Source organism: Dryobates pubescens, chromosome 12 (assembly GCF_014839835.1).
Source record: "Dryobates pubescens isolate bDryPub1 chromosome 12, bDryPub1.pri, whole genome shotgun sequence".
NCBI classification, from domain to species: Eukaryota; Metazoa; Chordata; class Aves; order Piciformes; family Picidae; genus Dryobates; species Dryobates pubescens.
The window spans coordinates 14,817,799-14,844,662 of NC_071623.1; the positions used below are offsets into that span (position 1 = coordinate 14,817,799).

Here is a 26,864-nt window from a genome sequence, read left to right on the forward strand (position 1 = left end):
AGCTGCCACAGGACTCCAGTGTTAGTTAATGCTTGACTCAAGTACTCATTAGCTTCCCAACTTCCTCCAGCAAATTGTCTCTGAGTCAACAGAATAAAAAGTGAAACTGAGAATACATAGTTCTGCTAATGCAAATGGCAACTTAATAACAAAGGGAAAACTGAGTTCCCCAAACAATGAGACTACTTCTGTGCCTGCAGCAGAAGACTCCAACTTTGTAATTTGCTCTCCCATGGGTGCACTACCCTGAAGCATGCTGCCAGTGTGACACAGTATGACTCCCTACTCATCTGCCAGGGAGGCATGAGGGCCCACTGGCTTTCCTAACTGTAGGACAAGGAAATAAATGACTGTGATACTTTTAAATGCTGTAGAGTGAAAAAGCAGTCATTAATGTAATTTCCTAGAGCATATGAATTATACCAAACAATGCTCTTCTTTACAAAAGCGTTGTAGACATTGTAGGGATCTAAACATTGCAGAATTGTTTACAACTTAGAATTATCCACAAAGTTTTAAGAAGAAAAGGAATTAAAAGATTTATTTGAAATTTGCTTTCAAAACCCCAAAATGTCTGTCCAGGCAGCCTTACTGGAAATACCTGCATGCATTTAATATAAATAGGTGCACCTGGGGAAGAAATACAAGTATAAACCTTTGACTCCAGAGCTGCAGCTGTCTGAAGGAGCATTATGGAAGCATTACGGCTTTATGTGTGACTACTGTAACAAAGATTTGTTGTGCTTTTGAATCACACAATCTACCCCTCCTTCTGGAGTACAAATCTTCCTTATACTTGTTGGAAGAGGCAGGAACCCAAGGAGGGAAATGAAGGAATGTGTCCATCAAGGACCACTAAACCCCATATCCTTTTTTTGTGGCTTAATAGTCTTGGAGGTATCCTGATCCTGTAGGTTGTCAGTACTTTTACTGACCCAAATTCAAGGAAATGGCTCTAGTATTTTCTGTGTCAGCAGGCTGTGATGTGATGTAAGGGTATGAAGGTGGTTCTCTTTTTTGACAAGTGACAGGTAGCTTAATGCATATTATTTGATGGGTATTTCCCAGTCCAGTAGTAAACATAAGTTCTTAAATGAGTCCAAGGTGAGGCTTTTTGTGGATGTAATAGCTTTGTAAAACTGTCAGGGAAAATAGGGATGACCTTTGGCATCTGAAATTTCATGGCTAAAGATGGCTTTGGGAATAAGATGATGAGTATCTGCAGTAAGTGTCTAGTGTTGACCATCAGTTCCAGTTATGTTGCAATGAGTGGCCCACAGTGATGTGCCAATGGACAGTAGGCACAGTGTACCATTTAATAGCCCCCTAAATCCATCCAGAACCATCTATGTTGAGAGCAGCTGAGCTGTGGTGGTCCAAACTGGATGACAGCAGCTCTCAGGAAGCATGTAGAACTTGTACTAGGATAAAGTGGGGCCTGTAAAGGGAAGAAGCCCGAGTCCCTTCCCTGCAAAAGCACCGTGAAGGGAACTTTGGAGTGACGGGGTGGGGGTGTGCCCAAGCAGGAAGCTTATTTGTGGCTGAAGCGGCCCCCAGCACCTCCCTCGTTGACCATAGTTCCAGTTTCCACTCCAGATGACACCGAAGCCGGGCGGCTCACAGAGCGCCCCACTACTAGCATCCCCCCGATTCCCTCGCTGAGCTGTAGACCCGCACTGCGGGGCTCGCCGCACCTCCATTAGAACCTACGCCACTGTGCTGGCGGAAGCGCACAAGATGGCGGCAGGCACCGGCCGATCCGCCCACGTGACCTAGAATCCGACTCCTTCTAGAGACCCCTCAGTCGCGCGCCAGATCGGGCACTCTCGCGAGCACGCCGAACAATAGGTGAGGGCGGTGGGGGCGTAATCTCGCGAGACCTTGAGGCCCCTTTTTCCCGGCAGAAAGCAGGCCGCTGGAAAAGGGGAAACCTCGCGGTACTGCCAGCAAAGCCCGGGAGGCCTAGTGGGTGCTGCGTGGGGCAGGCGTACGAAGTCTCGCGACACCTCCAGACCGTCCTTCACCGCGGGTTGAGCTGCGGAAGCCAGTACCAGTCTCGCGATAGTCCTTCCTCGACGGCACAGCGCAGTCGGTTCTTCTCGCGATAGCGCCTGGCAGCAGGAGGCGGGGGGAAGGGAACACTCGGGCAAGGGCGGTAGCGTGCGCGCTGAAGTCAGCGTGCGCCGCCGGGCAGGCGGGGGGCGGGGACTATATAAAGGCCGGGGCCGAGGCGGGGGGTGCTCAGTCAGGAAAGCGATTTGCGGTGGACAGGCGGCAGTAGCGGCAAGGTCCCAACCAAGCGAATCCGAATTTCTCGAGGCAGAGCGGGACAGCCCGATACGATCTCTCGTTATGAGTCATGTGGCGGTAGAAAATGCCCTCAGTCTAGACCAGCAGGTGAGGAGCTAGCTCTGGAATGCGGGCGGGGGGGAGGGGAGAGAATAGGCCGCTCCGTTAATCGGAGTGTAGCGGCGGGTGGGGAGGGGCGCCGAGTAGTCTCCTGAGTGCGTCGGGTAGAGATTGCGGGATGAACGGTCGAGGTTCCTGGTGTAGGACTTGCTTCGCTTCTCAGTTCTCGGCTGTTGCCCCATGACTTCTACCACCTCCTTCCTCTTCCCCCCCCCCTCCCCCCGCGTGTTTTCTTTTTTTTCCCCCGCAGCAACTCCACCCTTCGCACAGCTTTGTGGTCCCTCTCCGTCCCCCGACGCGTCCCGTTTGTGGCGTATGCAGTTGTTGCGCAGTTTACAATGTGCGATGGTCTTGCGTCCGGTTTCCTCTCGCGGGGGCTTCCTACTGCCGTGGCAGGGAGGGGGGTGAGGGGCACGGGGAAGAACGGGAAAACCAACTGCCGCCCAGGCGCCCAAGCCGGAATTTGCGCCTGCCCCCACGGCCTCCTCGCCACGCTCCAGGCCCGGCTTTTGTGTGGCGTCGAGCGGCGATGGTAGTGTTGGCCGCTAGGACCCCTGGCGGCGGCGGCTAGGAACGGCAGCGCGCGGGGTGGGGGGGGAGTGGGGGTGTGTGGAGGAGGGGGGACGGGGAGAAAGACACGATAATGGCGGCCATTGTGCCTGTGATGGGGCGAGGCAGGGGGTGGGGAAGGACAGCGCTTTGTGTTGGCGCCCCCATCCCCGGGGAAGGGGGCGCTGGCGGCTGCCTTTGTTCGAGCTGCGTCAGCAGGGCCCGGCCGCAGCCTTTCCCGCTCTTTCCTGCAATGTGCAAGTGGGCCCCCGTGACGCAGTTGGGCCTGGGCGAGCAGCGCCTTAGACGGCATCTGTCCGGGCGGCGGACGGGCCCGCGATGTTGTTACCTTTCCCCTACCTCCCCAGTTTGTGGGTGTTTTTTTGGCTGTTTGTGGGTTGTTGTTTGTTTTTCTGGTGGATTTTTTTTTTTTTTTTGGTTCCTCCATGTTATATTTTTCGTCTTTCTTCCTGCTACCTACGTCTTCCACCCCGCCCCCCCCCCCCCTTCCCCTTGGCCACCTCTGGGCGGAGTCGGGCGCATGCCGCTGCCCAATGTGGGGGGGGGGGATAGATGGTTATCTAATCCCTGGAAAAGGGGGCTGGGGAGGCGGGAAGAAGCTTCTCCGTTGTAGCGAGGCCGCGGCGGGCAGCTGGCGTGGCAGCGTAGTGATAGTCTTCAGCAGCTTCTAGGCTTCGAGTGGGCACTGCTTTGGAGTCTTAGGCAAAGTAGGTCAGGGAGCCGGTCCTCCCCTACCCCCCTGCTGCTTCTCAGCTTTCTCACCCACACCCCACCTCCCCCACTTCCCCCCCTCCCCCGAGGTAGCACGTGACGGGTGCCGGCTGCCGGATTAGCTGGAAGGCTGCGGCTGCTCCCTGCTGCGCCGAAAATCCCAACCCGCAGTGCTGGCTGCACCGCCGCACTGAGATGGCGGCCGCGCCGGGCTTCGTTGCTGCGCCACATCCCAGATCAGATTTTGGCAACTGTTGCCGCCACGGTGGAGTCAGTGGGGGGCGTATAGTGCGAGACCTGTGCAGCGCTGCTGTTGACTGCCTTTGGAGAGCCACTCTTACCTTGTATAGGGTTTTCGGTTATGTTGACAGTTCAAATCAAAATCCTCCTTTAGCCCCATGTTGCTGCTCGGATTAACTAAAAACATACCGTATTTTGTGCAGTACCCTTAAAAAGGATGATATGAAGGTTGCCATGGGAGAGTTTTTCAAGAATTCAAGTATTCTAAGTGACAGCACATCTACAAGGATAGTGCTTGGGATCTTTGCTTTGGGTTGACCTAGGTCATCTTGGAATACACTTCTATGCAATTGGTCTCACATAGAAATTTAATTATATTTAAAGGTAACATAATTTCGCCAAATCGGTTTTGAATTTTGCCACACAAACACCTGAAATGAGTTGTGCTTAAGATTTGTGAATTGCCACTGACTTCCTGCTGAAATGAGTCCGTGTTGTGTTAGACCTAAAACATTTGGGTCATATATTGGTAGCGTCTAATTTAATTGGTATTACTTGGGCTGTATCTAGTCTCTGTAGACTTGAAAGAGAAATTAAATTGAATTCAATCCATTGAATTCAATCAAAATGTACTCGAGTGGACTTGAAAGGCAGTTTTAAATGGCTGTTCAGCCTGCATATAGTGTGCAAACCAGAAGTCTGTGATACTTGATTTGGTTCCTGTAGGATACTCTTTTGATCTCACTGCCTGTGTGGTGCATGTTTATTGATGTGTAAAAACTGCTTGAAGATGGTATAGCCTTGAATGCTAGCTATCGGTTTGGTTCTCTTCACAACAAATAGAGTGAGCATTATAAACAGACTTCATGGCATCAGAATTTCTGGGAACACTGCTTGCTCTTAGAATTGTTTCAGTTGGAAAAGATACGTAAGGTCATGAATCCAACCATTGCTTAACTCTACTAAGACTGATACTAAACCATGTCCCTTGGCGCTGGGTATTAAATAGGGGTTTTTGTACTGTGTCATAAATTCGCACTGTAACATGTTACTTTTATTTTTATCTAGTTCTCTGGTCTAGACTTGAATTCTTCAGACTCTCAGGGTGAAGGAAGCTCTTCAAACAGTAAGTACATGCTTTGAAAAGTCTTAATTGAATCCAACATGTATACAGTGTGGAAATGAAAAAGGCTGCTTGTTATGTCTGCTCTGAAAACATTGTATTTTCAGGATAGGAGTACTTAAGTTGGTATGGCCTGTGTAAATTCGGGTACCTTAGTGTTGCAGTACTGTCTGGTTTTCTGTTGCCTGTAGTCAAAACAACTGAGGCTGTTGATGGTGGTAGTAATCTGATGTCTTCTCAAACATCCAGCTACAGTTGAACTCGTTAAATAAAACTCAACACATAAGGCTTATATACCTCAAGAAGGGGGAATATGAGGAATTCAGATTCAGCTTGCCTGGTACGTTATGATTCATGTTGTGTAGGAGACAGATGCTTCTGGATTGTAAATGAAGAATGATATTCAGAGGCAATTGTATGTGGCTTCTGGTTAGATCTGAGCTGAACTGATAGGAATGGTTGAATTCAAGGGGAAAGGCAACTGGCTATGAGTGGCAGTGCTTGAATGACAGTGAAAATCTTACGCTGCTCGAACACCTGGCACAAGGTTAGTGAATTCTAGGAAGACAGTTTCTTTTCACAGACAATGTAATATCCATAAAGGGCATGCATGACTTGGTCAAAGAAGTAGCAAGACGTACGCTTAAATGAGCATGTAAGAGCTTAATTTTCACTGTGTTGGTCCTCTGAGAGGATACTAAATGCTGTAGTGAAGGACTCATATTTGAAGAGGCCTTAAAGAGTGAGGCAGGCAGATATTTTTTTTCTGTGAGGAAAAGCTGTTGTTGGAAAGACTAGTATTTGAACAGATGCTGACACTAACCTTGTGACATTTCTGTGTCCTACAGAAGGCCGATACATTCCTCCTCACTTGCGGAACAGGGAAGCTTCAAAACAGGGTATGTATGGGAGATTCTGGCAATGCTTGTTTTGGTCTACTTTTGCACCTCTAGGATCATGTTTCAGAGGCTTTGACAGTATTGTAAAAGGTGATTATACAAGACTGTTGTGTGCAAAGCACTGCAACTTAATCTTCCATTTGCAGTGTGGTATTCTTAGTTCCTTCACCAGGTTATGTTTGTAAGCTCTTAAGTTCAGAATCTGGTAAAATACTTGCTGTATCTCATTATGTAACTGAAGCAAAGTGGACTCTTCCATTTTGAGTAGCATTGTAATCAATTATAATACATTTTGGGAGTACCAGTTTTTCTGCTAGTGACTGAATTGTAGTATCCAGCTCTTCTATATGAACACACAGAACAGTTTCACTGCAAATGGATGTTTTACCCAACTTTTTGTTAACTAGGGAGCATGATAAAAGAGGTAAAACTTAGTTTCTTAGGAGTTTTTGTGGAAGTCCACAAGAGTACTTGCAGAAGGAAATTGTGGGATGCTGCTGGTGCATGAAACACATGACCAGGTGCTGAGGAATTGCCTTCATATCTTGTACTCAAATTTCTAAGTGAGACATGGTGAAAACTGTTATTTGTGGAGTTCAGTGAAGTAAATCTTGAGTTTAATTTGTAAGCTGTAGAGATGGCAGATACTAAGCGTGCATTATCATATCTAGTGACTTGTGTAAATAGAGAAACACTTCTCACACCTACTGGAATGAAGGAACTGAAATAATTTCTGATAAACTACAACTTAGAGAAGTTGTGGTTTTTTTTAATGTTTCTAAAGCAGTGGACTTGGACAGGTTTTCTTCTCAATACTGCAAGGAATTTTCCATTAGGAGTGGGTGGGAGGAGAATATTGAAGTATATGCTGATAGATCTCATAGTACTTCTGGAGCTGTGTGATTTTTAAATTTGTCTGGATCAGAAATGCTCCACTGCAGGTTTATGATATTTGAAGAAACAGATCAATCTGTCTTGCCTTTGCATATGTCCAAGCTAGTGTGGTGTGGGTTGGTTGGTCTTTGTTCTGTTTTTTAACCTAAAAAATCATGCCCTGAAGCACCAAATGATCAGCCTATTGCCAGAGCTGAATGTCTTGGAGAAAGTAGAAGTCTGTTTGGCAACTGGGTGCTCTTGAGGTTTCAGATCACTTTAACCTCAGATGGGAGCACTCTTTCAATAAATTGACTGACTGGCCCTACGAGGAATGTGCAGGTTTCAAAAAAGCGGGAAACAGAGCTGGCTGGTGGATGTTTGCTCTTCGTAGATTTCTTTTTCTCTACATGGGTTTTTGTACCGAACTCCAGCTTAATTTTTGAAGATACTAAACCAAAGGGGTACTTCAGTGCTAACCTTGAGTTTACATGATCTGTTATGTATAGCTAGAACTGTCACTTTTTCTTCTGTGCAAGACCCGAGTTCAAACATTGCAGTGTACATGTGGTCATGTCTAGTTCTTCTGGGCCTTCAGGCTTTGCCTTGCAAAAAGGTAAACAAATCATGAAACTGAAGTTTTATGCATGGCTTGTTGAATGAATACAGTTTGCTGATTTCCCTTGGTAGATGTAACATTTCAGAACTTCAGAGCTCTAAAGATGCTCAAGTGCTGTACAGCTAGACTCCCTATGGCTTCTTGTAACAAGATGCACTATTTTTATAGGATTTGATTTGAAGCCTGTACAGTTGTAATTTCACAACAGTAGTGTTTGCTTCTGTTAATTAAGGATTGCTTCTTTGGCTGTGTTGAAGCTGTACTGTATATTGACAGTCCTTGCAGTCTTTAGCAACAGATAGATGTTTCAAAGTGTAGACATTATCACAGAACTGGCAAAATAGATAGTAGTGACATTTGACCATGTAACAAAACTCTTCATGCAGACTTGCAAGTGTAGTAACCCAATAGTTTTTATTTATGTAAACATCAGTTAAACTGTACTTGGTACAACTATTTCAGTAATCCAGTAGAATTGTCTTGTTCACATGTCAAAACCGTAAGGACTTCTGTGAAAGTGCTAATGAACTATAACTGCATTTAAAAACTTGGAAAAATAATTACTTCCCTCTTCTGTTTCTTTAGAAAAAGAATGGTTTATGGTTTTTAGCTTGGGGCTCTCAACTTTCTTCTGAAGCTGATGATGGTGTATCAGGCATATTAAAGTTGCACAATAGGCTTATTTGCATCTAAGTAAGAAATTGCTTAAGGCATTGTGCTTGACGCTTAAAAAAAACAGCTAGTCTCTTAGTTCCCTGAAGGCCTGAGCATCTTGATTCCAGTAGGTATTGATGGGAAGCCTGCTAAGGGATCTAGACTGTTTCTGCTTAAACTCTGCAGTGCTTCGTTCAGCTTATTCTTTCTATACACCTGCAGGTCTGTCCTTATTGTAGTGTTAATATCTTAGCCTGTATACTGGACATTACAGAACTGGTCGAAGTACGGAAGCATGCCTAAAAATAGGTCCTTAGGGTTGCTTAATGGCAGTTCTGTTTTTCAACTCTTGAAGCTACAGTGTATGGAACTCAGTGTGCAGAACTCCCTGGTCTGAAGTGTTCTGCTTCCATGATCTTGATAACACTAAAGCTTGTTGCCATGTAATTTTGTTGTCAAACTTCCTGAAAGCAGCTTCCGGATATTTAATCTGTAGTAGATGAAGCAGTAGATGTTGGAGCCTTTTTCAGCTTACAGAATTCTGTGAGTCTTAACTTGCTGTAAGCTGACAATGATTGATGTTAGAGCATTATAAAATGCAAATTCAGATTGAGGCAAAGCACTGATAATTCTACCACTCTTCATATTTAACCCCTTGGTGAAAAACACATGCTGAATGGAGTCTATATGGGCTTTCCCTTAAGGAAAGAGGAAAATAAGAACAACCTGAACCAAAAGCAACCAAAACCAAACCCAGCCAAAATGTTTTAAGGAATTTTGTGATAATTCTCGTGTGGTCTTATGATCATTCTGTTCATGTCAGAGAAATAAATCTGATACTTTTTAAAGTACTTTGGAGATCTTGAAACATTCCATGATGCTGTGTGCTAATAAACTTCATGTGTGAATAATTTTTTGCTGTCTGCTTCAGTTACAGCTGTCACACTTGTTTTTGAAGTTCCCTCGTGACTAACACATGTCTGGATTCTGGGGAGTAGAATTTCTTTCTGAATAAAAGTGTGGAGCAAGGGAAATGATGCCTTGCAGAGAACATATTAATAAGGCTGGGTAATTGTAGCGGAGTTTTTTTCTGAGCGATAGGGCTTACAGCAACCCTTTTTATTATCTAGTACATAGACCTTGAGTTGAGTTTGTGCTGTGGAATTGGCAAAAGCTTGTTTACTAATTGGAGTGACACTGGTTATCTGTTTATTTCACTTTCTCTGTCAGAATTCAATAGCTGAGACTGGGGGTCATGTTTTCAGACCTGTGAAGGTTAGAACTCTGGATCAGAATTCTTAAGTTCTTAGTTAAATACTGCTTTATATTCTGTGTTCCTGCTTATATCACAACCCTTGAAAAATCAGGAAAACCAAGATTTCCTACTTTGTTGTGTTGGCAAGCTGATGTACTTCCTGTATGCTACGTGGTCCTTTTCTTTAACATACTTCAGTAGGTATCTACTATAGCTGAGTGCGAGAGTGCTGGGGATGTAATTCATTGTTAACCCTGTATTCCTTATTTTTGCATCTTGCTGTTAATTTGTTTTAGTGTCTCTGTAGATTTGCTCTGTGTACTTGGCAGTATGACAAAGCATTCTAGCATTTATAAGGATTTCTAGTGTTAGGACTAATACCATTTATTGATCTCCTCCAGAAGCATTGTTAACCTCAAAGTAAATTCAAATGCATCATCAAAGATTTGTGATGGAAGTTTAAGAATGTATATTAGGCTTGGCAAGGCTTACTGTCTGAACGTTTCTGGTGATAGGTCTATTTCCAGAATAGGCAACTTTCATATTAGTGCAGAGGCAGGTGCAGAATATTAAAAAATTAAGTGTATGCCTTGGACATGAGTGGAGTGGTTTCAGAAAGTTCTAATAAACAATGAGACATGCTTAGTCCCTTGATGAATAAATCTTCACACTTGTACATCTTCCATTCTTGGAGGGCTTCCTGCCTTTCAAACTAGTGAAGTTGTAGTGGCCAGATATTTTTGTTGTTCTTGTAAAAGCCTAGACTATGCAATGTATGGCTGAAATGCCTTTCTCTATTAGGTTTTGATAGTGGTGGCTGGAGTGCCAGTAGGGACAAGGATGCCTACATCAGCTTTGGAGCACGATCTGACCGTGGAGCAAAACCAAGCTTCTTTGACCGTGGAAATGGATCAAGAGGAGGAAGGCAAGTACTCATTTGTCTGGGTGGTACATACAAAGTTTGTCTTGATTCTAGTAGTGCACCTGTAATTTTGATGTTAAATTTGGAGTTCTAAGCCTGAACAACAGGATAAGGTAGGAGGAACCTGGGAGGGGAGGAGAGTGTTAGAATGCCTTGCATTTAAAGCTACATGAGTTCAAGGATGGGAATGTTGCATGTGTTCAAAAAACCGTGCTATGTAGGCCAGCACCAGCCATCAAAAAGACTGCTAGAAGGATGGCTACTTTCAGAACAATCATTAAGAGCTGTTGGGAGCACAGAATACATCAAAACGGATTTTTTTTCCTTAAATTTTTTTTTTTTAATTTCAGTATTTTTTTCCTTGTTTAAAAAGTGTAGTTAATAAAACTGGGTGAGACTCTTGCAGGTTCTCTACCTTACTTGATCAGTCTTACACACATCATGCGTTGTATGCACAAGTGTGGTGAGAGTCACCTTTATCGACTAGTAAAGCTGACGCTAGTCCTGTATCCAGACTTTTCTCAAACATGATTTACCAGACCAAAAACTAAACAGTTGAGGTAAGGACTTCTTCCACCTTCTTTCCAAGTCAGTAATACAGGTGAGCTCCCTCTTTATAAAATAATGTGACATGTAATTGAGATACTCAGTTTTGTCAGGTGGTGGGGGAATAAAGGAACATACTGCAGCACTTGAGGGTTTTGTCTTGTTGGTGGGAGACCTATGTAAAGTGAGGCACAGAGAAAGGGGGGGAAGTACTGAACAAGGTCTCCAAGAGCTTTAAGTGGATTGCCTTATAAAAAATGGTAAAGCATAAGCATCTTGAAATGCAGCTTTACTGGCAGATGACTGATTACTTTACACTTGTTTCACTTAACCAGATAAAAATTCTGGTATGATGTTCAATGGGGCAAGCTAAACATGAGCTGTGAAATCATGACAAGTTACCTATTACATGGAATGATAAGACCTAGTCTGATGGATGGGACTAATTTCAGTGCATAGGTCAAGAAGCAAGTACATACACTCTAATTTCAAATTGGTTTACAGTGTATATAAAATACACTGGGCATGTGTTTCTATGCCTAAAAACCCCGTTGCTGAGGAATGGTGGCCTGATACCCTTACTGTGTTTAGGTATGAAGAGCGTGGAAGAGGTGGTGACTACGATCGGAGTGGCTTTGGTAGATTTGACCGTGGTGGGGGTAGCCGCTGGTCTGACAAATCAGATGAAGATGACTGGTCAAAGCCTCTTCCCCCAAGTGAACGCCTGGAACAGTAAGTAATGGAATAGCATAAATTCACATGACCTGATCGACTGATAATGTGTAGCAACTAAATACCTCTCTCTGTTTTTTAGAGAGCTCTTTTCAGGAAGCAATACTGGCATTAACTTTGAGAAATATGATGACATTCCTGTTGAAGCAACAGGCAGCAACTGTCCTCCACATATTGAAAGTGTAAGTTTTGTTTTCTGGTGGTTTTTATTGTTGTGTGGGTGGTGGTGGTTTTCTTTTTTTGAGTGACTATTTTGCACATGAAACTTCATGCCATGCTGCCTTGAAGTTCAGGGAGAAAAGGAAATTCTGTTTTGGTTTTCTGCAGCTGAACTGTTTTGCAGAGGAAGGTTGCATATGGTGTACTAAAATGTGAGAAGTTGTTTGTGCTTGCTCAGCTAATACTTGGTAGCTCGCTTTGTATCACTTGTCCTTAAACAATAAACCTACACAGAAGTAGAGGTGCTTAGGGGTGCTGGTTTGTTGCTTAAGCATAGGCATTGTGTTGGATGCTAGTGTAGCATGTGCTTCAGGCTTGGCTAGCTTAAAAGGTTCACTGACATGACTGGACTAAGTAGTTGCCAGACTCTCTAATTAGCTGCTCCCGAGCTTCAAGTTACGTAAGAGATGAAACAAAAGCTATTTACACATGACTTAAATTGAATGATGTTGTTCCCTTGTGGCTGAAGAGAAGGATCCCCATCTTACTCATTTTAAATATCTTGCAGTTCAGTGATGTTGACATGGGGGAAATTATTATGGGAAACATTGAGCTTACACGCTACACCCGTCCTACTCCAGTCCAGAAACATGCAATACCTATTATTAAAGAAAAGAGAGACTTGATGGCCTGTGCTCAGACAGGTAAGTTAGTAACACTTTTTTTTTTTTTACTGCTTTGTTTCAGTAGGATGAGGGTTTTGTATTTGTCAATTTGTGGACAACTTTCTGTTTAAAGTATGTTGAAATACTTGCAGTGTCTTGCAACTGCTCTAAGTGTGACTTGATTGGGTTTACTATATTCTTTCTGACAAAAATGCTTAAATACTTCTCACCTGAGTTTTGTGGTGCTGAGTGGCAGGTCTTCTATAGATAACCCCTGCTGGTAGTATTCATATTCTAGTGCAGATGTTAAAGGGAATATGCTAGTGATACACATATGGTAGTTATTTTTGCAGCTACTGCAGTATTAACTATTAATAATACCAAATTGTGTCCTAATAGGATCTGGGAAAACAGCTGCGTTTCTTCTACCAATATTGAGCCAAATCTATGCAGATGGCCCTGGTGATGCCTTGAGAGCTATGAAGGCAAGTGTTTAAATACCCAGTCTTGAAAAAGCTATGACCAATGCATATTTTTGTCCTATATGCTGGTATCTGTTATTGAACACAATAGCTGGGCTTAACATTGTCATTATTTTGGGTTTGGTAGGCAAACTTCTCATTAATTTGAAAAATGCAGGCTGTGGAACAATCTCTTTTCTTTGTCCTATCCAAAAGGTTGCTAAGCTTAGAGAAAAGATTATTTGAATATTTGTTTGCTGCATAAGTCATAAAGACCCTTTCCTTGCTATAAAGCTACTTGGCAACTTCTGAACATACTAACCAACAGCTGAATGTTTGGTACTGTAGTTGGGCAGTCTTCAGATGCAATGCTTAAAACAGGTTGGCTCTCAGGTTAGCTTGATTTCTTACTAAGGTAAATTTGGTGACCTGTCTTCAAAATTTAGCTTACAGTAGCTGTTTCTATTTCCCTTGTTCTTGACAGGGGATGGTTACTCTAACTGTTTATTTTTTCTTCCTTCAGGAGAATGGAAGATATGGGCGCCGTAAACAATATCCAATCTCACTGGTCTTGGCTCCCACTAGAGAACTGGCTGTGCAAATCTATGAGGAAGCCAGAAAGGTATATCTAGGAGTTCATTGACATAAAATAGCTTAAATAATTTTTTTTTTCCTTGTTGTTAACTTACTTTGCTTTGTAGTTTGCATACCGTTCCAGAGTTCGTCCTTGTGTTGTATACGGTGGGGCAGACATTGGTCAGCAGATACGTGACTTGGAACGTGGATGTCACTTGCTTGTAGCAACTCCAGGACGACTGGTTGATATGATGGAGAGGGGAAAGATTGGACTGGATTTCTGCAAGTAAGTAAAATGTTCCTGTTCATATGTGAATGACTGGACAACTAGAAACTAACTTCTTAAGTGCCATTAACTCTCTGATCTCACTTCAAGTTCCAAGTTTTCAAACGGTGTAAGCATCTAGTTGGGAGCTTGTAACCCACTGCAGGCACTGGACCACATCTTGCATGCCTGAAGAGTAACCTTGTCTGTTACTGTGTAGGTACCTGGTGCTTGATGAAGCTGACAGAATGCTTGATATGGGGTTTGAACCTCAAATTCGTCGAATTGTTGAACAAGATACTATGCCACCAAAGGGGGTTCGCCATACCATGATGTTCAGTGCTACTTTCCCCAAGGAAATCCAGGTACTTTACAAAAGTACAAATATTTTAACAGCTCATAAGGCCAAATAGAATTTCTGAAAGGAGTAAAACAGTGATGTCTCTTTCTTCCTTTTCTGTTTGTTTGTTTTTTTAGATGCTTGCTCGTGACTTCCTTGATGAATATATCTTTCTGGCTGTTGGCAGAGTAGGTTCTACATCTGAGAATATCACACAGAAAGTAGTATGGGTGGAAGAGGTAGACAAACGATCATTTCTGCTTGACCTGCTAAGTGCCACAGGTAAAAGGCCAGTTTCAGATAAATAAGGCAAATGACTTGAGTAATAAGAACTTGGAGTAGGTGAATGAGAGAATTACTTCCTTAACATGCAGTGAATGTATTGCAGTGGCTAAATGTCAGGTTTGTTATGTAAACTCTTCTGGGGAGGGAGGTCTACAGTGTCTAAAGAGGAGCAGAGAACTGAAACTGCCTTTTACCAGGCGTGGGAACCAACTATTGTTCTGTGCTGCTTTTCTGCTGACTTGTGTTTTAATTCTCTTTAGGCAAAGATTCCTTGACTCTGGTGTTTGTGGAAACTAAAAAGGGGGCAGATGCTCTTGAGGACTTCTTGTTCCATGAAGGATATGCCTGTACAAGTATACATGGAGATCGCTCTCAAAGAGACAGAGAGGAAGCACTGCACCAGTTCCGTTCGGGCAAGAGCCCAATTCTTGTTGCTACAGCGGTAAGTGAAATCTCTGAAGCCTGAGCCAATAAGCATGTTACTTGGTCTGTAGAATTTTACTTAGAATTTATGTAATCCTTCAACCCCTAGGTAGCAGCAAGAGGACTGGATATCTCAAATGTAAAGCATGTCATAAACTTTGACTTGCCGAGTGACATTGAGGAATATGTACATCGTATTGGCCGTACAGGACGTGTAGGAAACCTTGGTAAGTATGATGTAGCATTTTCATAGCACTTAATACCTGAGTTGATAGATGTAGCATTCATTGTGTAGCAGATTCCAGCTAAATACTTAAGAGCCTGTGTGCTGCCTTCTGTGATCAGAAACTGGTTGCTGCTGTCTGTCCAGTGTGGAAACTAACCAGTTCCTTTAGCTAGTACTTTTGTAACTACTAAAAAGCTTGTGGTGATACCACATGGAAGCTTGACATCTGCTGTCAGTAAGTAGCCAGGGGTTTTGTGACTTGCTGTGCCAGTATAGCAGTCTTAAACAGCTTTCTCTTCAGGTAATTCCAGCGTTCTCCAGCTTGTCCAGAAGGAATCTGATATGGTATTTGTCAGAGCTGCAAGTGGAGTGTGGTAGTGTACTTGGTTTGTGTAAGACTAATCGCAAATGTCTACTTTAGGTCTTGCCACATCGTTCTTCAATGAGAGGAACGTAAACATCACCAAGGACTTGCTTGATCTTCTTGTTGAGGCTAAGCAAGAAGTACCATCTTGGCTGGAAAACATGGCTTATGAACAGCATCACAAAGGAGGTGGTAGCCGTGGGCGATCTAAGAGGTAATGGTCACAGCTTTGGGTAAAAGTATGCTTAATCCATCCTGAGAGGCATGCAGTTCTGTGACTTGCTTTCATTAAAAAAACAAACCAAAAAACAGAGGAAGAGATAGGAGTGAGTTGAACGATGATTTAAGCATATGAGAAGGTGTGATGTCTGTTTTTATCCTGTGCTATTGTAAGGCAGTTAACCCATATGACTTTTCTCCTCCTAAGCAGACAGCTAGATACAGGTGAGGTAGAATGAGGTCTAGCAAAACTGTCTTCAGAACTGAGGAGCACTTGCAAAATGCTTAGTAGAAATGCATACCTGCATGTGCCAGGGATGTACCTTAAGCAGCTGTTCTGGTGTTTAGGAAAAGGCAATGCCTGCCCCCTGACATAAATTTGGGAAAGGTATGAGTTAGACTGCAAGTGTGAGGCTAATTGTAAAATATTTCTGCTGTGGAAACATAACATGCTTTGTAAGCTGGTAATACAGAGTTCTGTTCGATGTTTTAGCAGTGTGGGAGGAGAAACCACTCGTCCTTCTTAATGTAGTTAACGTTGTACAGCCACATGAATTCTAGTTGCCTTTTTTCCCTTCAGAAATATACTTACAAAGTAATTGTCCTTTCTACAGTATGAACAGTGATCATAAATGCATCGCTTAAAACACTGAGATACATTTGGAAATTCTGTGGAGCATAGGTGCCACTGAATCGAGTCTTAGCAGGACCTAAGAAAGCAGTTCTTGTTGTAACATACCAAGTTCAGCAGGACCTTGTTCAAACAGTGCATTTTCCTTTACCATCTTGAATGCCCTTTCCAAATAGTATAAGGATGCTTATAAAGTATACTGAACTTTCTGGCCAGCTAAAGTTAGTAGCTAGAGCTGTAGAAACGTGGTGTTTCAGTCTGTTTCTGTGGTGCTTACAGTATCCACAACTTTACAGAAGTGTTTTATTTTCTTCCTTTACACAGCAATAGATTCAGTGGAGGATTTGGTGCCAGAGACTACCGAACAAGTAGCGGTTCTGCCAGCAATAACTTCAGTGGCAGTCGATCAGCCATCAGCCGCACTGGAGGAAGTGGCAGCAGAGGATTTGGAGGTAAGAAAAGCTAGGCAGGCAGATAGAAGTGTGTGGATTTATGTCCTCACATATTGTTGCCCACAACCTTTTACAAAACACTCCTTTCACGGCACACTCAGAATTTTGTTGTCTTGTGGAAAAAACTTCTGGAGGCAAAGTTTAAGTAGGAGGTCAGCTGATGCTTGTTAGGCAAGGTCTCAGCATCCTTCCTGGGTTTAGGCTAGTGCAAGTTCTTAGGTTTAATTTATTGCTGCCTGTCTTTCCAGCATCATAATGTATGCATTTGACACTACTCCTGGGTGGGTTTCCTTTTAACAGATAACTGATACCTTGTCTGTGCCCTGGGCTGTTGTCTTGTTTTGAAGGTGCAGTCTGTGGCGGGTTAATTAAGCAACGTTTTCTCTTGCCTTTCATAGGTGGTGGTTATGGAGGCTTCTACAACAGTGATGGATATGGAGGAAACTATAACTCCCAGGGGGTTGACTGGTGGGGCAACTGAATCTGCTTGCAGCAGATATCTTACCAAACAAGCTAATATGGAAACCACATGTAACTTAGCCAGACTATACCTTGTGTAGCTTCAAGAACTCGCAGTACATTACCAGCTGTGATTCTCCACTGAAATTTTTTTTAAGGGAGCTCAAGGTCACAAGATGGAAATAAAGGAACAAGTAGCCCTATCTTGAAGGTGGTTTTGAAGACTCTATTGCTGTAGTCAGGATTAACTCCCCTCCCACCCATCCCTTCCCAGAAACTGCATTTATGATTTTGTGACTGAGGATCATTTGTTTGTTAATGTACTGTGCCTTTAACTTTAGACAACTTTTATTTTGATGTCCTGTTGGCTCAGTAATGCTCAAGATATCAATTGTTTTGACAAAATAAAAATTACTGAACTTGGGCTAAAATCAAACCTTGGCACACAGGTGTGATACAACTTAAACAGGAATCACTGATTCATCCATAATACTACAAAGAAAAACTTATGCGGTAGCCTGCATTAGGGCTTTTGGTATCTACAGATTTGAAAAACAAAACATCTTGAAGCATATCAATGCAATTAGTTTCTAATGTGGCAAAACTGTACTAAGTTAAAGTTCTGATTTGCTCACTCTATCCTGGATAGGTACTTAGAACCTGATAGCCTTTAATAAGCCATTCCAGTCATGATGAGATGATGTATGGATACATGCATACATTAAAAGCACTGTTTTTGAAGTTAATGCAAGTAAATACAGCAATTCCTTTTTCAATATTTAGGCAGATCATTAATGTGAGCTAGCCAAATGTGGGCAGAACATTACAGGGAACGTTTAAAGGTCTGATAACTTGAAATAGATTTTAGGAGAATTCATCTATTTAGACTTTTTAAAATGCCTGCCATATAAAATTGAAATGGTAGAATGGCTGACCATGGCAGTGATTGGTCCTCCTTAAGGGCCTGACTGAATTTTTGGTCTAATAACGCATGCTAGTGTTGATGTTTTTTGGTCAAGAGGGTATGAACAGGAAGAATTATGCAGCAGGCTTTATTTTAATGCAGATTCACATTACTCTGTTCAAGCTGCGTGGAGATGTTAAACTGGCTTACTGTAGACTTTGTAAAATGGCTCCAGAAGAGTAACAAACAAACCTGAGATCACAGAGGTTGGAAATGTACATAAACTGCACAAGGTTTCAATTCTGCTATTAAAGTGCAGTTTTAGTCAGTTTTAGTTGCATAGGTTTCCATTGTATTTATAGTCTGTTTATGCTAAATCTGGCCAAAGATAAGTATTGTCCACCAGAAAAATGCCTCTGCCACTTGGAATTTCTGCGCTAACTTTGCGGCCAGAGCAGTTAACAGCTAGTCTACAGTGGCATTGGGAAACGGCAAAAATCTCCTAAAGTGCAATAGATTTTTTCAAGTGTATTGTGCCTTGTTCTAAAACTTTTATTAAGTAGGTGCACTTGACAGTATTGAGGTCATTTGTTATGGTGCTATTTCAAGTCTAGGTTTAGGCCCTTGTACATTTTGCCCATAACTTTTTACAAAATACTTCTTTTATTGCACATTCAGAGAATTTTATATATGTCTTGTGTGCGTGTCCTTAACTTCCAATCTTATTTTGTCTCTTGGAGATTGAACGCAGCTTGTTTAAGGAGAAGGAAATAGATTCTAAAACTTAACTTGGGACCACGGGAATGATAGCTGGGAAGAAAACTATTTGCACACGACAGATTTCTAGATACTTTTTGCTGCTAGTTTTGTGTAATATTTATTGAACATTTTTGACAAATATTTATTTTTGTAAGCCTAAAAGTGATTCTTTGAAAGTTTAAAGAAACTTGACCAAAAGACAGTACAAAAACACTGGCACTTGAATGTTGAATGTCACCGTATGCGTGAAATTATATATTTCGGGGTAGTGTGAGCTTTTAATGTTTAAGTCATATTAAACTCTTAAGTCAAATTAAGCAGACCCGGCATTGGCAGTGTAGCCATAACTTTCTGATAGTGAAACAAAAATTGGCAACTTAAAATTAAAACATGCCAAGGTTTTGATACACTTGTCTTAAGATATTAATGAAACACTTCTAAACACTGATGTGAAGTGTCCAGATTCTCAGATGTTTGTTGCGTGAGTTTTGTTTAGTTGTGTGGTTTTTTGGTTTGGTTTTTGTTTTTTTTTCAGTGAATGTCTGGCACATTGCAATCCTCAAACATGTGGTTATCTTTGTTGTATTGGCATAATCAGTGACTTGTGCATTTTAGCAAGTTTTTTCAGCCAGCAATATTTTCAGTTCAGATACAAGGATTCAAAACAATATGCAAGAATGGACTTAAACTTGCTGAATGTGAAATACAAATTTCAAGTCACTGTAGGTTTAGAATTGCTTATTGTATTAGTTTAGATGCTAGCACTGCATGTGCTGTGCATATTCTTGATTTTATTAAAATAATAAAGTTGGAACTGCATGGTCTGCTCATTTGTGAAGCGTCACTCTTCTGGTTTACACAAGATTGTTAGCACAAACGGCCTCATCTGCATGCAGCTCTGGAAGCAGGTCCATCTAGTGTGGTGTACACAGCAGCATGCTTATCAGCTAGGCTTAGGACTTAAACTGTAACTTGTGCCCCACAGTCTTGGAAATCTGTGAAGGTCTTCTAGAGAAGCTAACAGATGTGGGACAGAGGAGGAAGACTCTTTTTTTTTTTTTAATGCATTTCAATCCCAATAGGGGTACCAAGTTTGACTAACAGTATAATCAAAATTCACTGCATTTGCACTTCATTTCTCATCCTTGTAATAATGTGAAGGACCTCATCTCACAGCTGTTTCCAAACTTGGCAGAAGTCCCTTATAGTAGACAGCTTTAATTTTAACATCTTCCCTGTTGATTGGGGCTGGGCAGCCTGTGAGAGAACAAGCATGTGTAGATGTGTGGGAAAAGTGCATTACAATATGTGCATCCCCCTCCCCAGTTAGAAAATGTGTACTTGCACTCCAGTTCAACTTGGAAAACTATGGGACTTGAGCTGGAATGAAGTATTGGAATATCCACAGAGGAAAAGTTGAAGGAATGTTCAGATGTTTCCAGTCTATCTCTGAAGCTAGATGAAAGTCATGTTTCATTTAGAACAACATGAATTAAGAGGAGCCTGGGTTTAAAGTTCTGTTCTGGGAGCTCTCATCCACAGAAGTGCTGCATATGCATGGTATGGGTTGAAGACAGTAAAGGTGTGATGTGGATCCATGTAGTGCACATCTTTGGAATCTTCCCTGCTTGGTATACTACCACTTGATATGTATGGGATTTGAAAAACTGGAATTAGCATGCTTGCTAGGATAGCTTGCTGGAGGATCTGCTTTGAACACGCTGGACCACACTAAATATACCTGCTTTAGATCTGCACTGATTATCAGCCTCATCATGCAGGGCTTTGTGTTGTCATGCTATGTTCCTGGATGTGTAGCATGCACTTAAGTATCTTCCAAGTTGGTGGTTTTAACCCTGTGTATATATGCTGTAGCTGAAGTAATAGAAATTACAGAACCACAGTTGCACATAAACTCATGAAGTGTGTGCTGTGAGGGTGGCCTGTAGAATCTGAAAGTCAAGCCTTGAGTGTGACGCTTGTTCCTGGTGAAGGTAATGCAGGCATAGCAGAAGTCATTGGGCAACTGGGACAACAGGAGCACAGTGAAGCAGCTGGACTTGTAAGTAGTTCTTTCCATACTAGGGGTTGTGAAAGTAGTGGAGTGGTTAGTGTGAAGCCAGGAGAGCTCCAACTGAAGGAGGTAGTCTGCTAATGCATGGCAGATACGCTCAAGGAGATTCATTGAGGAAAAGGAGGCTGGAGGAAGCGGTTTGCCTCTGGCGGTACGAGATAGACAGCAGGCTACTGGGGAAGCTGGGGGTACAAGGAGTGTTGGGATACCTAATGTACAGTGGTAAGCACAGCGTGTTGGTGAGAGTTTGTACTTAGCTTTTGGTGTACTGGGCAGCATAATTTTTTCCCATGATAAATGGGAGAAGACTTGGGAGTGGGCGGAAAAAACTAATCATAAATGGTAAGGTAAAGAAAGGGGATGTGAAGTTAAATGGTGAAAATTACTTTGATTTCTTTGTGAAGCTGTCTTGTGTGAAGCCTTCAAAACCTGCAGCAAAGTTAGCCCTGATGCAGTAAGTGGCTGCATGTGCCAGTAGTGGCAGAGGTTACAGTAAAAGGGCTGTACTAAAACCTCCTTTTGTTTCTACCAGTGAGATCACCGTGACCTGTACAGATAAGCAGTGGTCTTGAAACCACATCCCTTTGGTGATACAGGGTGAGAGAATTTAAACTATGTCCTATTTGGGGACTTTCATAAATGTTGAGACTAGTGGGGTTACCAGAGGGATGTGGCTGCTGTTTTGCTTAGATGCAAGCATGAAATCTTGCAGGAAAGATAACTTGGACAACTAGGATACTGCTGAGACTTTCACCATGGCAATCAAGCTTGAGTTGCACTCATTAAAACTGTGTGTCTGTAGCCGCCTGAGTTTGTGGATCTTCATCAAGTGTGGTGTTTACTGTTGCTTGTATTATTTAACATCTTCATGAAAGTAACCTGTGGTTAAGATCTCCAATATGGACTGGAGCACCTGTCCTGTGGAGATGAGAGTTGGGGTTGTTCAGTCTGGAGAAGTGAAGGCTCAGACCTTATTGTGGCCTTCCAGTATCTTAAGGAGGCCTACAAGGAAGCCAGGGAGGGACTTCTTAGAGTGCCAGGTAATGATAGGACTAGGGGGAATGGAGCAAAGCTAGAAGTGTGTAGATTCAGAACTACAAGTGGCTAGATTCAGATTGAATATTGGGAAAAAGCTCTCATTATGAGGGTGGTGAGACATGAACAGGTTGCTCAGGGAGGTGGTAGAAGCCCCATCCCTGAAATTTTTTAAGGCCAGGCTGGATGTGGCTCTGGGCAACCTGATGTAGTGTGAGATGTTCCTGCCCACGGCAGGGGAGTTGGAACGATGATCTTTGATGTCCCTTCCAATCCTGATAATTCTGTGACTCTCTGATTAGAAAGCTGTTAACTCTCATGCTTTGGAGAAGGGGAGCAAAGGAGAAGTTGTAGTTTTCACTCCTACTTTGTTCTCAGCTCTTCTACTTGAGTGAACTTGGCTAGATTTGTTGCACTAGCGCGCAAGTCAACCTCACACCACAGTTGTAACTGGATTATTTTTGAGGAGAAGAGGATTGCCAAGCCTCCAGAGCTGACATAAGATACTGCATGGTTGCCACTTTCTGTCAGAAAATTTAACCAGTGCAGATACTGTCTGTGGTTCTGATGGCCTGCTAGGTGACTGGTTACTTTGTTGAATCATTTGCCTTGTGCGCAGAATTGCTTATACGTAGCACTTGCCTAAGTAGTTCCTGGAAAGTGGTCTGGTTAATTATACCTCGTTCACATTACTTACTGAGCTAAAGTAACTTAGCAAAGCAGGCCTGGACCTGAGCCAAGAGTAGGAAAAGCCTGAGTGGAGGTAGGGCCTTAGTTCACTCACTGCTCCACCATAATGTCCTGTACTGCTACCCTTAGTTTTTCCTAGGCATTATTTATGGAGGTCTGGAAAGGCTGCTAGTGCTATGGACCTCTTAAGTCTATTTAGGATAAGGGTGGAAGAAAATTCTAGTGTGTTTAGTCCTTATCTGCAAAGGGCTTCTGTAAACAACTGTAATCCTGCTCCAAATGGCATTTTGTCAGTAGGTTCACTCTTAATCCTGCCACTTCAGGGGAAGTTAGCTGTGTGTGTCATCTGGCTTGTTAGTGAAAAATAAGGCTGCTAAAGGAATGTGATAGGGCTAAATAACATACTTAGTGTGATGAAAACTTTGTTCCTGCTGATGTTTCATACAAACTGGATTTCTCAGGTCCAGTGTTTATCATCAAGGGGCATTCTCTGACAGGATAGGGCTTGAGCTTTGCAGGGAAGGCTGAAGTAGAGTCTGGAGTAAATGCATAGAAATCTGTTGGTATTATGTACTTAGATGATTCAGTGCAGAAAGTGCAGTGGTGTTGCTTCAAGGAGGGACTTTAGTATCAGAGTTCTTTAAGTAGCCAAGGAATTTATCTCATCTTCAGTCAATGACTCAGTGAGAAAGAAGTAGAAGTTAATTTGAAGAGGAAATAGGCTTAGCAAAGACAGGAGGCATCTGTTTGCAGCTGTGCTGCTGATCTGGGTTAAATGGGGCCAGTCACATTATCATGCTGCAACTGTCCTTGAGTCTTGACGTTCATTCTGCTAGTAGAAGATGTCAAGTTTTCAAGCAAGGACCATAGTGCCCTGTCCTATCTAATCTGTTGTCACCTGGGACTTCTAGTTTCTGCTCAAAACCAATAATTTGCAGGTAGACTCTCTTTTTAAAAACATTTGCTGCCCAATAGGAGCATGGGACACCTTTTCGTAGTCCTGGATGATTCTGCTATAATGAGACCAGTAAATGAGACTTCTGATAGCGTTTCTTAAATAGTGACTTTTGTTTTCTAATCCAGCTTGCATTGATCACAGTGTTCTTTCTCTTTTTTTTTTTTTTTGGTACATGCTTGTTCTTGCAGTCAAACATTGCTTCTGATGGTGCTTCAGATCTCAGAGGTACATGTGATTGAAAGCATCTTTTGTGAAGCAAGGGAAACAGATACAAACTATATACAAACAAGGCTATATGCAAACAAGGAACAGACAGAAATTAACTGGACCAGGAGTCATAAGGGAAGCTGTTTGCTAAATACCACTTGTGTGCTGAGCTTAGTCAGAGATTACATTCAGGTTCTGGGAAGTATTTTCTGAAGAAATCTAAAACCACCTGAAAGCTGAGAACTGACTTACGGAAGCAGAGTGCCTTGTTGATCTTGACCAACTCCTTCATCTCTGTAAGGAGAATATACACTAAGGACTCTCTGGGTGAAAAGACTCTACATGCAGATGATTCTGCTATTTAAGTGTGTGGGTTGGTCCAAGAATATAATGAGATTGTGTAATTGAAAGCTTGCCTGAATTATCAGCTGATCTGAAGAAGGATACATCTTCTCCTCTCTGCTCCTGAAATAGCCAAGGAACCTGATAATTAGATCACTGTTGAATCACAATGTACTTTATGGGCAAAATTGATTAATTCTCAGAGGTACTCAAGTACTTGCCTATTTTATGTGGAGAAATCAATATGATAGGCCCCCTGCAACTGCTGGTGCTTCTGCTGCAGTATTTCTCATGAGTAAGGCTCAGCATGCTTTAAGGTCAGCCTTATAGGGAAACTGAGAATACAAAGCAGTCAAGCAAGAGGCCAGTGGCCAACTAGGAATCCAGAAGCCCAGCTCTCCTCTAAGAGAGTTGATCCCATGTTGCTCTTGTAGTGCAAACTTCAACTTCCTTTCCTGATAAGCTGGGAAGCTGGGAGTGATGTGGGAACTAACACTTGGCTCGCAGCCATTGCACTTGCCTTGGAAGTCATTACTCTAATAGCTCCCTGGGAATCAAAGTTCTCCATGCAAGTGGTCATCAGGGTTTTTAGGAAGTGTTTGCTGCTACTACTGTTCTGGTCTTCAGTTTAGCACTGGAGATGATGCACCCTTGCTTTTCTTGCTGTTAAACAGGTATTCTTCAAGGAGTTAATCATGATTTTGGAATATGCTTGACAGGAACCACTCAGGGAATGAAGGGAAGTTTCAGTGTGTACTGCAGTGCAACACAGCATTCCTGTTAACGAGGAATCCTGCAGTGCACTGCTGCCCTTTCTGGCATGGGCTGTGCCATGGATTATGAATGTATTAACAACATGGGAGTGTCAGGACATCTGTGGGTCTTTGCTTGTGTCTGCTTGAGCAAATGTACACAAAGAATGTCTACCCGATAATCACAGCACCAGTCACTCTTAGGGCTTTTACTAAGTGAACACCCTCCCTAGGATACACTAGGGGTCATATAATGCTTTTAGTTCTGATACCAGAGTCTCACTCCCACATATGCAAAGGATCATACTGCTTTGACCAATTATTTTAATATTTAGAGTACAGCTTTGGTTTAGAAATCAGATGATTTCTTAATTCAAGCCCAAATAGGCAGGCTGTAGATGTCACATACAGGTTCATTGCTTCCTCAGTTTCAGTTCATCAGCTGAAGGCATTGAACCAGAAGTGGAACTTGCAGCAATGGTAATGGTTGAGAGCAGGTTAGATGAAGACTTGTCAAGAATTGCATTAATATCATAGTCAGTGCTTAGGGACAAGGAATAAGTTTCCACATGGATGATTCAATTTGGAATCCTTTTTTTTGGTGGTGCAGAGTTTCCTAGTTACCCTGGCTGTTAAGTGGTTGTCCTTCTGCACCAGGTGCTTTGTGAGTACAGGTCATTTCTGTGCTAGGTTTTGCATCCCTCAGTGTTTAAGCAAGGTGTTAAATTGCCAGCCATGGGGCTGGTGACCATTGCCTTGTGTTTGTGCCATTTGTTCCACTGACTTAAAACCATCCTGTTTCTTCTCTCTTCCCTTACTCTTTCTGCTAAGCCCAGAAGTGTTTATCTTCCTCTGAGTCCCAAAGACCTGCCCTCATTCTTCCTTTGTCCCCCGAGCTCTTTGGGCACCATGTGCAACCCCTAATTGGCTTGGCCGTTTTCCCCAAAGTCAGAAGATTCCTGCTGTTGTTTGCTTTGATGTCCCTGCTCCCAGGGGCCTGTTTCTACTGTGTAACTCTTGCCTGGAGTAGACTTTTCATATTGTGATGCTTTCCTGTAGGGCTGGGTTTGACTATGGCTGCAGTGCTCTTCAGGATGGCAAATCCATGCCTCCAGATGAAGAATTTGCAGGGCTGCTCAGGCAGGACCTTATAAGTAATAGCTCCTGTCTGAGCTGCAGAAAGATGGCTGTTCAAGGTTTTTCTCAGCAGAATTATTACTGTAGGCTATTTAAACATAGCTCCTTCAGGTTGTTGAACTCTTTTAACCCAGAACAGTAGCTGGTGGAACTGTAAATGGATATGGCTGTCAAATTTGCATGTAAGGCCTCAAAGACTGCTTTATGAACTACTCATTATCTGATTTCTCATCAGTTCAGGAGATGATTGATGTAGCTATATGTTGAGAAGGCTTTTTTTTTTTAACTTCTTTTTTCAGTGGTATTTTTCAAGTCACCAGAATGCAGTGACTGAAGAACCTCCAAAATGAGAAAGAAGCTAGTTGATATTTTCACATTATGTTGAATTGTTTTTGCTGGAGCATGCTGCATTATGAAAATTAGACCTGGATAGGACTTTTTTTTTCTCCTTTTCCAAGGAATCTTAAAACTTTACAATTTTTTCCTCCATACCAATACAGAGCATACAATCAAGCCAGCATTGTCTTTCATGCAACATTAACTCTGCATTGTTTGATCACTTTGATCACTTGTTGTATTGTTCCTTTTATTTAAAGGAACATTAAAATGGCTTTCATTTGTAAATCCAGTTCTCAAAATCTGTTTTGCAGGAATCATAGAATGGCCCAGGCTGGAAGGGAGCTCCAAAGGCCATCCAGTCTGACCTCTCTGCAGACAGCAGGGACATCCCCACCTAGATCAGGTTGCCCAGGACTTCATCAAGGCTCACCTTGAATATCTCCAGGGAAGGGGCCTCAACCACCTCCCTGGACAGCCTGTTCCAGTGTTCCACCACCCTCATAGTAAAGAGCTTGTTCCTAAAATGCCCAAGAGTGAACCACTACTCACAATGGTCCCACCTTACAACCATTTTTTGAAGTATCAGTAT

General features: G+C 42.6%; 1 protein-coding gene across 1 annotated transcript; it reads left to right on the forward strand.

Moving 5' to 3' along the window:
- Positions 1–2,230: 2,230 nt before the first annotated feature.
- Positions 2,231–19,557, forward strand: DDX3X (DEAD-box helicase 3 X-linked). The gene is made up of 17 exons (XM_009904260.2): positions 2,231–2,397; positions 4,999–5,056; positions 5,902–5,952; positions 10,155–10,278; positions 11,413–11,553; positions 11,636–11,735; positions 12,281–12,416; positions 12,777–12,862; positions 13,362–13,460; positions 13,540–13,700; positions 13,900–14,044; positions 14,157–14,301; positions 14,565–14,746; positions 14,837–14,954; positions 15,375–15,531; positions 16,492–16,619; positions 17,018–19,557. The coding sequence occupies exons 1-17, from the start codon at positions 2,353–2,355 to the stop codon at positions 17,098–17,100; spliced, it is 1,959 nt and encodes a 652-aa protein (XP_009902562.1). The 5' UTR covers positions 2,231–2,352; the 3' UTR covers positions 17,101–19,557.
- Positions 19,558–26,864: the final 7,307 nt, after the last annotated feature.

Coding starts and splice junctions, on each gene's coding strand:
- DDX3X (XM_009904260.2), top strand. CDS start 2,353: ATGAGTCATGTGGCGGTAGAAAATGCCCTCAGTCTAGACCAGCAG. Junction 12,417..12,776: donor GATGGCCTGTGCTCAGACAG/GTAAGTTAGTAA, acceptor GTGTCCTAATAG/GATCTGGGAAAACAGCTGCG. Junction 13,701..13,899: donor ATTGGACTGGATTTCTGCAA/GTAAGTAAAATG, acceptor GTTACTGTGTAG/GTACCTGGTGCTTGATGAAG.